The 15,247-nt window shown below is 40.4% G+C and overlaps 1 protein-coding gene across 1 annotated transcript in view; it reads right to left on the reverse strand.

Moving 5' to 3' along the window:
• LOC5502304 (calsequestrin-2-like) overlaps positions 1–15,247 on the reverse strand; it is an 18,630-nt gene continuing 3,383 nt past the window's right edge. Inside the window, exons 5-13 of the mRNA XM_032370572.2 lie at positions 14,638–14,743; positions 14,485–14,558; positions 13,962–14,048; positions 5,039–5,085; positions 4,661–4,706; positions 3,714–3,768; positions 3,353–3,453; positions 1,882–1,956; positions 1–830 (exon numbers count right to left, since the gene is read on the reverse strand). Of these exons, the coding sequence (XP_032226463.2) occupies positions 681–830; positions 1,882–1,956; positions 3,353–3,453; positions 3,714–3,768; positions 4,661–4,706; positions 5,039–5,085; positions 13,962–14,048; positions 14,485–14,558; positions 14,638–14,743 (741 nt within the window). The 3' untranslated portion in view covers positions 1–680. The remainder of the gene's footprint in view (positions 831–1,881; positions 1,957–3,352; positions 3,454–3,713; positions 3,769–4,660; positions 4,707–5,038; positions 5,086–13,961; positions 14,049–14,484; positions 14,559–14,637; positions 14,744–15,247) is intronic.

Raw genomic sequence — 15,247 nt, forward strand, 5'->3', positions numbered from 1 at the left:
TAGGGGAAACATAAAAGGTCTTTATTAATACTTTGTCCATGAATTTATATTTATATAAGCATCCAACAATTTGATATAATCTACATAGAGTAAATGTCAATATATTTTTTTGCTTTTAAGAAATCATTAAATGTTTTTTTTTATAACACGTCTAGAATCCATTCTGTATAAATAAACAATTTTAAAAGATGGACGCTGTTAATTCACATCATTATAATTAAAATCGTTAAAAATGCAGACCTTCCTCACAATTAACAAAAGCAAGGGCATCAGGAACAGAGTTTTCCAGATTATTCGGCTAAACAACAACGAGAGAGACTGAAAAAGGAATTCAAAAATAGTTATACCTATGTTACAGTGATATCTCTATTAAGCGGCCAACCTCGGGACCGAGCCATCGCGGTCTATATTAACGGTAGCTGCTTTGAATGAAACATGCTCAAAAATTTACACTTGCGACAGAAAAATGAGTACAATTTTTTTAGAGACCAGGCGATCGCTTTTGGGTAAAAAATGCAGTGCTTGATACAGCAAGTGGTCGCTTCACAGAGGTTTAAACACAGTATTAGAGTCACCAGGTGGTCGTCTAATAGAGGTTTCACTGGGAAGTAGCTTTAGTGTTGGTCCAATGAAATGTATCTTGTTAATTTGTTTGTTTAGTTTCCTATAAGCTTTTCCTGTTATAGTTCTTGTTTCTGTGTTGATGCAGGTTCATCGTCTGTCGAGGCGGGAAGAAATTCCGTTTTGTTTGCAAGAACGTCCTTCATCCATTCCTGGAGATGGCGAAGTTTTGTTTCCTTCCCTTTTTTCTTAAACCACGTGCTTTTGTTCTTTAAAAAAAGAATATTATGAGTATAGTGAAGGAAAAAGCGTCCAAGGGGAGGATCTAGCCCCTGAGAGGGTTTTTTGGCTCAGTGACAAAGACACAAATACCTAAAAAGGCAGTTTAAAAAATGTGCACAAATCAGGGTGTTCCCCAAACGAAAAAGAAAGGTTTAAAATTCAGTTTGTACTGGTTCTATAGCTCCCTTATTTTCTGGGCACTTCGTCAAAAAAAAAAAAAAAAAAAAAAACGAAGCAAAAAGATGAGTACGGGCATGCATCTTTTTTATTACTTTTCTTTAGCAGCCCGTAACCCCCCTGAACCTACCCCTGAATCCGCTACTGTGTCCTCTCAGCGAAATACCGGAAATCTATATTCTACCTTATTACACTTAATTTTCGCGACGTCAAAATTACGCTATTTTGAGATGGCGATATTTCGCGACACTTTTTTTCGCGCTTTTCCTATTTTTGTAAAAACCAGATCACTTTATTTCCTCTGCGATTTTGGAATAATAGACCAAGCAAAACAAGTTGAATTAAAATGTGCTGTAATCATCAAAACTGAAATAATTTGTAACAAAGATGCGTGGCCTAAATTTAGTTACATAAAAATATATAAATACAAGTCCACCTCAACCCCTTACCGTACTATGTACATTAGATGACTAAATAGACAAGGTATTTCATGACTAAACGGCCAATATTCCCCCAAAGGCTTCTTGTGTACTCACTTAATTTTCGCGCATCCTAATTTCCGCAACACTTAATTTTCGCGCATTCTAATTTCCGCGACACTTTCGCACACTATTTTCGTGAATCTTTTAAAATCGCGAATTTCGCCAAATAAAAGTGACGCAAAAATTTAGTGAAGGTTATAAAAGTGTTGTAAAAGGGAACCTTATGGCCAATTCGAAACAGCATCAGAGATGCGAATTTATATCGGCTTAAACGATGACAAAAATGATCAGTACTTAGTGATGATCGCGCAAATTTGCTATTGCCTCGGATGGCAGAGTTTAGATTAGGAGATTAGGGTAAGGGTTAATCAGCTCTTACCAATTTAGGATCTACTACTCCCACGGCAGGAGAACTGACGTCTATTCGGTATGACTTCTGCCAGTAATCACGCATCTGCAACACACAAGTCACGTGATGATAGAGATAAAGTGAAGAGAACCTTAAGTATGGCTATATGACAGACACAAGATAGCAGAGTTAAGCAAAGTAAATCTTTAGTATGGCCATATGACCGACACGTGATAATAGGAAAAGCAAAATCAACCTTTAGTTTGGCCACGTGACCGACACGTGATAATAGGAAAATCAAAATGAACCTTTAGTTTGGCCACGTGACAGTCACGTGATAATAGGAAAGGAATATGAACCTTAAGTATGGCCACGTGACCGACACGTGATAATAGGAAAAGCAAAATGAACCTTTAGTTTGGCCACGTGTCCGACACATGATAATAGGAAAATCAAAATGAAACTTTAGTTTGGCCACGTGACAGACACGTGATAATAGGAAAGGAAAATGAACCTTTAGTATGGCCACGTGACCGACACGTGGTAATGGAAAAAGCAAAATGAACCTTTAGTATGGCCACGTGACCAACACGTGATAATAGGAAAAGCAAAATGAACCTTTAGTATGGCCACGTGACCGGCACGTGGTAATGGAAAAAGCAAAATGAACCTTTAGTATGGCCACGTGACCAACACGTGATAATAGGAAAAGCAAAATAAACCTTTAGTATGGCCACGTGACCGACACGTGATAATAAGGAATGCCCACAAGAACCTCTTATCCGAGCACGAAATAGCGTAAGAATCGTAAGTATATGATATTTCTGGCAGCTTTGCCCAGTTGACTTGACATGAAAAGGAAATGTCGTTAGCGAAGATTTCTTCAAAATCACGCAAGACATAAGAAAACAGTGCAGGCTACAGCAGTGCTATGTGGCATTTTTCCAAACAATACGCTAGTGCTGTCTGTGCGAGACTGACGTTCGTTTTAGAGGGCCCCCGAATGGTCTTTGGCGAGCACTTGCGAGCTTGCGAGCACCCCGTTTTTTTATGCGAGACCGAGCATTTCTAGTTGTTAAATGAATCGAGCAGCGAGCACTTCGAAAAATACAATGCTAGAACGGCGGAAAAAATTGCGCGAGCAGCGAAACAAAATTTGCCTGGGTAAGAGGGAGGTTGCAGCAACAGCTGGTTCATCCTGCCGCCCTTGTCTTGCATATCTTATTGGCCGGACATAAAACTGGTTAATCCTGCCGCCCTTGGTGTACATACTTCATTTGCCGGATATAAGACTGGTTTATCCTGAGCACTTCGAAAAATACAATGCGAGAACGGCGGAAAAAATTACGCGAGCATTAGCCGAAAACTGCGAGCACATCGAAATTTCGGGGGACCATTCGGGGGCCCTTTATAGATGGGGTCATGTATAACATACATTAATAAAGTTTTGCTTGACTTACGTATTTTGTTCACAACTAAATCGAGGTTATCCAAGACTTACCATGGGAAAGGGATCCGGGTCCACCCATACAAATGATAGCTTCTCGTTACTCTTGTAAGCTTTTGCAAGCGACCTCACCAAGGAGAAGAACTGAGCGCCTTCTACAAAGCGAACAGCGAGGACAGTTAAAGCCTTCTACAGATCAAACAGGGATGGAGTCCAGTCTACAAGTGGTAGGGCTGGGTTCCAAAAAGCATAGGGGTTGGGTCCCCAAGGGGATAGTGGTAGAGAAGTGGTGGAGGGAATAGGGATGGGGTTCCAAATGTGGTAGGCTCCTCAGGGGGGTACAGTGTCCAAGGGGGTAAGAATGGCGGTCCCAAAGGGGTAAGGGTGGGGTCCTAAACGGGGTGGGAGTGCTTACCTATAGTTTTGGGTTTCACGAATGCAGTGACTAGATAACCCTCTACTTTAGACGACTGAAAAAAAAAAAGAAATGTGTCAAAGGGTACATTTTCAGCCCCTTTAAGGGCCTATGGTACTATCTTTTGAGTTCGTTGCTAGGGAAATTTGTTTGTTTTATTTAAGCTTCTGTTTTTTTTTTCAAATCTCTTGAAACTTTCAACATAAGCGTTTTAGACATAAATGACACAAGTAATGACGTCATCTGACCCCTCCCATGCTCACGCGACCCTGAACAGAATAACGTGTCGGAGAAGCTACTGTTCAAGTCTAACATCATATTTTTTGCTGAAATATTTTAACATCACTACTTTCTAAAACTTGAAGCATTTGCGAAATTTTGATACAGCGAGAAATGGCGAATTTTTATGTTCTTCCAAAACCACATATTTGGTAATAACTTTTTCATTTCTTCCAATATCAAACATCCCATGCGCTAAGTTGTTAGGAGTGGTGATATAAATGGTTTGAGTGAAAAAAATCCACAATTGTTGTAAAATGTTCAAAATTAACGTGTTTTTCTCGCGCGGAAATGACCGCCATCAGTTTTTTTGCCATCTATTTCTATTCTCTAAAAACATATAGAAATTGCATGTTCTTCTTCAAGATGTCGAAAGTTTATCTCTTTAATCTCTTGGGGAAAAAGAAAAAGAAGAAGTTAGAACTGGAGTTTCGAAGAAAAAAAAAAGGGATTGAACCCGGAGCGCTTGCTTATGAGTCAAAGGTGCTAACCACTGGGCCACGGAATCAAGGGGGAGGATTTTAGTTTATTTAATGAAATGTAGCGTTTTTCCCTTTCGTAACAACGGTGTTAGCAACGAGACTACATACTAACCATAGGCCCTTAAGAAATCACATCCTCTGCGTTTCTTGCGCGCTCATAAGATTGTTCTTCTATTTAATACCTACCCATGTCTCATGTATATCTTCAAGGCGAATTTTAGTAATAATCTGTCTGAAAGAGAAAAAATCGACATTTAGCTCAGACATCCTCAAGCAGAATTCGTATTACGTGCGTATTATATGAATTTATTACGGGAAACATGGCAAACTAAGACAGGTGAACACTATTATTAACTCAATTAACTCAATTTGAAGAAAAAATGAATGATCAATGTAAAACTGTGTGGAGTTAAAAGCTTTATTCGTATGTGTGTATATACTAAGATTTTTAATTGTAATGTGGACGATCAATAAAAAGAGAGCGAGAAAAAGGTGCAATCTCCTTATAAGGCTATGATGATCTGGAGAAAGTTTAAAATCATTATGATTGATATGTTTGCTAACCTTTTATTACTTTGTACAAATTTGTTGATATTTTTTTCTTTTATTGGCTGTGGAAGTAAAAAGGTAAGAGTCAATCAAAAACTCGCGGATTTTCCTAATGCTTAGTGCACACTAGCGACATATCGACATAACGACATGGGCGCGCGCACTCTTATCTTCGACATAACGACATAAACATAACGATATAAGAGAAAAAAACATGCCTTTTCTTTTATGTCATTATGTCCATGTCGTTATGTCGGGCTAAACATAGTGCGCGCGCTCATGTCGTTATGTTGCTAGTGTGCACTAGGCATAAGAGAGAGGAAGGTTGCAGCAACAGCTGGTTTATCCTGTCCTTGGTGTACATACCACATTGGCCGGATATAATACTGGTTAATCCTGTCCTAAGTGTACATACCACATTGGCCGGATATAATACTGGTTGATCCTGTCCTTGGATTACATACCACATTGGCCGGATATAATACTGGTTAATCCTGTCCTTGATGTACATACCTCATTGGCCGGATATAATACTGGTTGATCCTGTCCTTGGTGTACATACCTCATTGGCCGGATATATTACTGGTTTATCCTGTCCTTGGTGTACATACCACATTGGCTGGATATAATACTGGTTTATCCTGTCCTTGGTGTACATACCTCATTGGCCGGATATAATACTGGTTTATCCTGTCCTTGGTGTACATACCTCATTGGCCGGATATAATACTGGTTAATCCTGTCCTAAGTGTACATACCACATTGGCCGGATATAATACTGGTTTATCCTGTCCTTGGTGTACATACCTCATTGGCCGGATATAATACTGGTTTATCCTGTCCTTGGTGTACATACCTCATTGGCCGGATATAATACTGGTTTATCCTGTCCTTGGTGTACACCACATTGGCCGGATATAATACTGGTTTATCCTGTCCTTGGTGTACATACCACATTGGCCGGATATAATACTGGTTAATCCTGTCCTTAGTGTACATACCACATTGGCAGGATATAATACTGGTTAATCCTGTCCTTGGTGTACATACCTCATTGGCCGGATATAAAACTGGTTAATCCTGTCCTTGGTGTACATACCTCATTGGCCGGATATAATACTGGTTTATCCTGTCCTTGGTGTACATACCACATTGGCCGGATATAATACTGGTTAATCCTGTCCTTAGTGTACATACCACATTGGCAGGATATAATACTGGTTAATCCTGTCCTAAGTGTACATACCACATTGGCCGGATATAATACTGGTTAATCCTGTCCTTAGTGTACATACCACATTGGCAGGATATAATACTGGTTAATCCTGTCCTAAGTGTACATACCACATTGGCCGGATATAATACTGGTTAATCCTGTCCTTAGTGTACATACCACATTGGCCGGATATAATACTGGTTTATCCTGTCCTTGGTGTACATACCACATTGGCCGGATATAATACTGGTTAATCCTGTCCTTGGTGTACATACCACATTGGCCGGATATAATACTGGTTAATCCTGTCCTTGGTGTACATACCACATTGGCCGGATATAATACTGGTTAATCCTGTCCTTGGTGTACATACCACATTGGCAGGATATAATACTAGTTAATCCTGTCCTTGGTGTACATACCACATTGGCCGGATATAATACTGGTTAATCCTGTCCTTGGTGTACATACCACATTGGCCGGAAATAATACTGGTTTATCCTGTCCTTGGTGTACATACCACATTGGCCGGATATAATACTGGTTAATCCTGTCCTTGGTGTACATACCACATTGGCCGGATATAATACTGGTTTATCCTGTCCTTGGTGTACATACCACATTGGCCGGATATAATACTGGTTAATCCTGTCCTTGGTGTACATACCACATTGGCCGGATATAATACTGGTTAATCCTGTCCTTGGTGTACATACCACATTGGCCGGATATAATACTGGTTAATCCTGTCCTTGGTGTACATACCACATTGGCCGGATATAATACTGGTTTATCCTGTTCTTGGTGTACATACCTCATTGGCCGGATATAATACTGGTTAATCCTGTCCTTAGTGTACATACCACATTGGCCGGATATAATACTGGTTAATCCTGTCCTTGGTGTACATACCACATTGGCCGGATATAATACTGGTTAATCCTGTCCTTGGTGTACATACCACATTGGCCGGATATAATACTGGTTTATCCTGTCCTTGGTGTACATACCACATTGGCCGGATATAATACTGGTTTATCCAGTCCTTGGTGTACATACCACATTGGCCAGATATAATACTGGTTAATCCTGTCCTTGGTGTACATACCACATTGGCCGGATATAATACTGGTTAATCCTGTCCTTGGTGAACATACCACATTGGCCGGTTATAATACTGGTTAATCCTGTCCTTGGTGTACTTACCACATTGGCTGGATATAATACTGGTTAATCCTGTCCTAAGTGTACATACCACATTGGCAGGATATAATACTGGTTAATCCTGTCCTTAGTGTACATACCACATTGGCCGGATATAATACTGGTTAATCCTGTCCTTGGTGTACTTACCACATTGGCTGGATATAATACTGGTTAATCCTGTCCTTGGTGTACTTACCACATTGGCTGGATATAATACTGGTTAATCCTGTCCTTGGTGTACATACCACATTGGCCGGATATAATACTGGTTAATCCTGTCCTTGGTGTACTTACCACATTGGCTGGATATAATACTGGTTAATCCTGTCCTTGGTGTACATACCACATTGGCCGGATATAATACTGGTTTATCCTGTCCTTGGTGTACATACCACATTGGCCGGAAATAATACTGTTTAATCCTGTCCTTGGTGTACATACCACATTGGCCAGATATTATACTGGTTAATCCTGTTCTTGGTGTACATACCACATTGGCAGGATATAATACTGGTTAATCCTGTCCTTGGTGTACATACCACATTGGCCGGATATAATACTGGTTTATCCTGTCCTTGGTGTACATACCACATTGGCCGGATATAATACTGGTTAATCCTGTCCTTGGTGTACATACCACATTGGCCGGATATAATACTGGTTAATCCTGTCCTTGGTGTACATACCACATTGGCCGGATATAATACTGGTTAATCCTGTCCTTGGTGTACATACCACATTGGCCGGATATAATACTGGTTAATCCTGTCCTTGGTGTACATACCACATTGGCCGGATATAATACTGGTTAATCCTGTCCTTGGTGTACATACCACATTGGCCGGATATAATACTGGTTTATCCTGTCCTTGGTGTACATACCACATTGGCCGGATATAATACTGGTTAATCCTGTCCTTGGTGTACATACCACATTGGCCGGATATAATACTGGTTAATCCTGTCCTTGGTGTACATACCACATTGGCCGGATATAATACTGGTTAATCCTGTCCTTGGTGTACATACCACATTGGCCGGATATAATACTGGTTTATCCTGTTCTTGGTGTACATACCTCATTGGCCGGATATAATACTGGTTAATCCTGTCCTTAGTGTACATACCACATTGGCCGGATATAATACTGGTTAATCCTGTCCTTGGTGTACATACCACATTGGCCGGATATAATACTGGTTAATCCTGTCCTTGGTGTACATACCACATTGGCCGGATATAATACTGGTTTATCCTGTCCTTGGTGTACATACCACATTGGCCGGATATAATACTGGTTTATCCAGTCCTTGGTGTACATACCACATTGGCCGGATATAATACTGGTTAATCCTGTCCTTGGTGTACATACCACATTGGCCGGATATAATACTGGTTAATCCTGTCCTTGGTGAACATACCACATTGGCCGGTTATAATACTGGTTAATCCTGTCCTTGGTGTACTTACCACATTGGCTGGATATAATACTGGTTAATCCTGTCCTAAGTGTACATACCACATTGGCAGGATATAATACTGGTTAATCCTGTCCTTAGTGTACATACCACATTGGCCGGATATAATACTGGTTAATCCTGTCCTTGGTGTACTTACCACATTGGCTGGATATAATACTGGTTAATCCTGTCCTTGGTGTACTTACCACATTGGCTGGATATAATACTGGTTAATCCTGTCCTTGGTGTACATACCACATTGGCCGGATATAATACTGGTTAATCCTGTCCTTGGTGTACTTACCACATTGGCTGGATATAATACTGGTTAATCCTGTCCTTGGTGTACATACCACATTGGCCGGATATAATACTGGTTTATCCTGTCCTTGGTGTACATACCACATTGGCTGGAAATAATACTGTTTAATCCTGTCCTTGGTGTACATACCACATTGGCCAGATATTATACTGGTTAATCCTGTTCTTGGTGTACATACCACATTGGCAGGATATAATACTGGTTAATCCTGTCCTTGGTGTACATACCACATTGGCCGGATATAATACTGGTTTATCCTGTCCTTGGTGTACATACCACATTGGCCGGATATAATACTGGTTAATCCTGTCCTTGGTGTACATACCACATTGGCCGGATATAATACTGGTTAATCCTGTCCTTGGTGTACATACCACATTGGCCGGATATAATACTGGTTAATCCTGTCCTTGGTGTACATACCACATTGGCCGGATATAATACTGGTTAATCCTGCCCTTGGTGTACATACCACATTGGCCGGATATAATACTGGTTAATCCTGTCCTTGGTGTACATACCACATTGGCCGGATATAATACTGGTTTATCCTGTCCTTGGTGTACATACCTCATTGGCCGGATATAATACTGGTTAATCCTGTCCTTGGTGTACATACCACATTGGCCGGATATAATACTGGTTAATCCTGTCCTTAGTGTACATACCACATTGGCCGGATATTATACTGTTCAATCCTGTCCTTAGTGTACATACCACATTGGCCGGATATAATACTGGTTAATCCTGTCCTTAGTGTACATACCACATTGGCCGGATATAATACTGGTTAATCCTGTCCTTAGTGTACATACCACATTGGCCGGATATAATACTGGTTAATCCTGTCCTTAGTGTACATACCACATTGGCCGGATATAATACTGGTTAATCCTGTCCTTAGTGTACATACCTCATTGGCCGGATACAATACTGGTTAATCCTGTCCTTGGTGTACATACCACATTGGCCGGATAGAATACTGGTTAATCCTGTCCTTGGTGTACATACCACATTGGCCGGACATAAAACTGGGTAATCCTATCCTTGCTGTGCATACCTCATTGGCCGGACATAATACTGGTTAATCCTGTCCTAAGTGTACATACCACATTGGCCGGATATAATACTGGTTAATCCTGTCCTTGGTGTACATACCACATTGGCCGGATATAATACTGGTTAGTCCTGTCCTTGGTGTACATACCACATTGGCTGGATATAATACTGGTTAATCCTGTCCTTGGTGTACATACCACATTGGCCGGATATAATACTGGTTAATCCTGTCCTTGGTGTGCATACCACATTGGCCAGATATAATACTGGTTAATCCTGCCCTTGGTGTACATACCACATTGGCCGGATATAATACTGGTTAATCCTGTCCTTGGTGTACATACCACATTGGCCGGATATAATACTGGTTTATCCTGTCCTTGGTGTACATACCTCATTGGCCGGATATAATACTGGTTAATCCTGTCCTTGGTGTACATACCACATTGGCCGGATATAATACTGGTTAATCCTGTCCTTGGTGTACATACCACATTGGCCGGATATAATACTGGTTAATCCTGTCCTTGGTGTACATACCACATTGGCCGGATATAATACTGGTTTATCCTGTCCTTGGTGTACATACCTCATTGGCCGGATATAATACTGGTTAATCCTGTCCTAAGTGTACATACCACATTGGCCGGATATAATACTGGTTTATCCTGTCCTTGGTGTACATACCTCATTGGCCGGATATAATACTGGTTAATCCTGTCCTTGGTGTACATACCACATTGGCCGGATATAATACTGGTTAATCCTGTCCTTGGATTACATACCACATTGGCCGGATATAATACAGGTTAATCCTGTCCTTAGTGTACATACCACATTGGCCGGATATAATACTGGTTAATCCTGTCCTTGGTTTACATACCTCATTGGCCGGATATAATACAGGTTAATCCTGTCCTTGGTGTACATACCACATTGGCCAGATATAATACTGGTTAATCCTGTCCTTGGTGTACATACCACATTGGCCGGATATAATACTGGTTTATCCTGTCCTTGGTGTACATACCACATTGGCCGGATACAATACTGGTTAATCCTGTCCTTGGTGTACATACCACATTGGCCAGATATAATACTGATTAATCCTGTCCTTGGTGTACATACCTCATTGGCCGGATATAATACTGGTTAATCCTGTCCTTGGTGTACATACCACATTGGCCGGATATAATACTGGTTTATCCTGTCCTTGGTGTACATACCTCATTGGCCGGATATAATACTGGTTAATCCTGTCCTTGGTGTACATACCACATTGGCCGGATATAATACTGGTTAATCCTGTCCTTAGTGTACATACCACATTGGCTGGATATAATACTGGTTAATCCTGTCCTTAGTGTACATACCACATTGGCCGGATATAATACTGGTTAATCCTGTCCTTAGTGTACATACCACATTGGCCGGATATAATACTGGTTAATCCTGTCCTTAGTGTACATACCACATTGGCCGGATATAATACTGGTTAATCCTGTCCTTAGTGTACATACCACATTGGCCGGATATAATACTGGTTAATCCTGTCCTTAGTGTACATACCTCATTGGCCGGATACAATACTGGTTAATCCTGTCCTTGGTGTACATACCACATTGGCCGGATAGAATACTGGTTAATCCTGTCATTGGTGTACATACCACATTGGCCGGACATAAAACTGGGTAATCCTATCCTTGCTGTGCATACCTCATTGGCCGGACATAATACTGGTTAATCCTGTCCTAAGTGTACATACCACATTGGCCGGATATAATACTGGTTAATCCTGTCCTTGGTGTACATACCACATTGGCCGGATATAATACTGGTTAGTCCTGTCCTTGGTGTACATACCACATTGGCTGGATATAATACTGGTTAATCCTGTCCTTGGTGTACATACCACATTGGCCGGATATAATACTGGTTAATCCTGTCCTTGGTGTGCATACCACATTGGCCGGATATAATACTGGTTAATCCTGCCCTTGGTGTACATACCACATTGGCCGGATATAATACTGGTTAATCCTGTCCTTGGTGTACATACCACATTGGCCGGATATAATACTGGTTTATCCTGTCCTTGGTGTACATACCTCATTGGCCGGATATAATACTGGTTAATCCTGTCCTTGGTGTACATACCACATTGGCTGGATATAATACTGGTTAATCCTGTCCTTGGTGTACATACCACATTGGCCGGATATAATACTGGTTAATCCTGTCCTTGGTGTACATACCACATTGGCCGGATATAATACTGGTTAATCCTGTCCTTGGTGTACATACCAATTGGCCGGATATAATACTGGTTAATCCTGTCCTTGGTGTACATACCACATTGGCCGGATATAATACTGGTTTATCCTGTCCTTGGTGTACATACCACATTGGCCAGATATAATACTGTTCAATCCTGTCCTTGGTGTACATACCACATTGGCCGGATATAATACTGGTTAATCCTGTCCTTGGTGTACATACCTCATTGGCCGGATATAATACTGGTTTATCCTGTCCTTGGTGTGCATACCACATTGGCCGGATATAATACTGATTAATCCTGTCCTTGGTGTACATACCACATTGGCCAGATATAATACTGGTTAATCCTGTCTTTGGTGTACATACCACATTGGCCGGATATAATACTGATTAATCCTGTCCTTGGTGTACATACCACATTGGCCGGATATAATACTGGTTTATCCTGTCCTTGGTGTACACACCACATTGGCCGGATATAATACTGGTTAATCCTGTCCTTGGTGTACATACCACATTGGCCGGATATAATACTGGTTTATCCTGTCCTTGATGTACATACCTCATTGGCCGGATATAATACTGGTTTATCCTGTCCTTGGTGTACATACCACATTGGCCGGATATAATACTGGTTAATCCTGTCCTTGGATTACATACCACATTGGCCGGATATAATACAGGTTAATCCTGTCCTTAGTGTACATACCACATTGGCCGGATATAATACTGGTTAATCCTGTCCTTGGTTTACATACCTCATTGGCCGGATATAATACAGGTTAATCCTGTCCTTGGTGTACATACCACATTGGCCAGATATAATACTGGTTAATCCTGTCCTTGGTGTACATACCACATTGGCCGGATATAATACTGGTTTATCCTGTCCTTGGTGTACATACCACATTGGCCGGATACAATACTGGTTAATCCTGTCCTTGGTGTACATACCACATTGGCCAGATATAATACTGATTAATCCTGTCCTTGGTGTACATACCTCATTGGCCGGATATAATACTGGTTAATCCTGTCCTTGGTGTACATACCTCATTGGCCGGATATAATACTGGTTAATCCTGTTCTTGGTGTACATACCACATTGGCCGGATATAATACTGGTTAATCCTGTCCTTGGTGTACATACCACATTGGCCGGATATAATACTGGTTAATCCTGTCCTTGGTGTACTTACCACATTGGCCGGATATAATACTGGTTAATCCTGTCCTTGGTGTACATACCACATTGGCCAGATATAATACTGGTTAATCCTGTCCTTGGTGTACATACCACATTTGCCGGATATAATACTGGTTTATCCTGTCCTTGATGTACATACCACATTGGCCGGATATAATACTGGTTTATCCTGTCCTTGGTGTACATACCTCATTGGCCGGATATAATACTGGTTTTTCATGCGGTTTATGTAGCTGTATACTGCCGTGTTTTTTCAATCTCATTGATTTGGCAATCTATCCCACAAAGGAAAGGATACACTATTAGATAAAACAAAACAAAAACAGAGGCACTAAAAAACTATCTTCAAAGTAAAACAAAGTAAAATTATTGACCTTAAAATATGATTCAGCATATACCAGCATATACAAGTTGCACTCGAAAAAGTTTGTAACCCGCAGTGCTACATGGGTATTATATAAATAAGCAAATAAGCGTAAATAAAAAAATTCAGATTTTAAAATGATTAAGCTTTTTTGATTAAATTCCTGTGAAAATTCACACGGCTTTAAGATACCGAATACGGCCGAATTTATTACGAATGGAACACTGCAGGTTACGAAAAATACATTCTCGAGTGCGACCTTGTTTGAAATAGGTACGGACTAAAAAATCTCAAAAATAATAATAGAAATTATCTGATAGCTCATCGATATTTTATGACAAACAAACCTTTTTATCAGTGACAACATAAAATGGAATAAGGGGTTGAAAGTTCTTGGCAGCTTCCTCGAATTCTTTAAATTCTGCAAAATAACATTTTCAAATCTAAATTCATAAAACACACAAAATAAAGATTATAATTTTTTTGAGATGTAAACTTACGTGGATTCTCCAGATCAAAATAACCTACAACTTTAGTGCCCTCGGCATCTTCTAACAACGTTCTCTGCTTTTTGTTATCAATATTAGTTACTGGGGGGTCAAACATCTGAAAGACAACGTTGTTCGTAAGGTTACAGCTGCATAATGATAACGGTGACGAGTTAAAAAGGACTAACCATCCTTTGCGCTAAATGATTGGCGACCATAAACACCCCTCCCCCCCAAAAAAAACACAACAACAACAAAAATAAGCATTTGGACTTTGTCACAAGACGCCATCCACCAAACCCTCTAAAACAACAATAAACACCCCCTCCACTCCACCCCCCACCCCCACCCCCAAATATAATTCTGTACGCCCTTTGAACATCTTAAATTACAAAAATATCTGCTCAGATATTAAAATTACGAGAAATTTAGGCCTTCTTTTGATGGCTCCGTAATTGCTCAGGTGTCCTACGGATTTTTTGGAAAATTGAATGTCGGAAAGATTTGGCTTACAAACCACTTAATTCGAATATCTTAGGTAAACTTCCTTTCCGAACAGATTTGGTTGAAAACGGTCGTTGTGCCATTGATATTCAGCAAATCGTATAATTTTGATGTTCAG

This window comes from Nematostella vectensis, chromosome 9, assembly GCF_932526225.1.
Source record: "Nematostella vectensis chromosome 9, jaNemVect1.1, whole genome shotgun sequence".
Lineage (NCBI taxonomy): Eukaryota > Metazoa > Cnidaria > Anthozoa > Actiniaria > Edwardsiidae > Nematostella > Nematostella vectensis.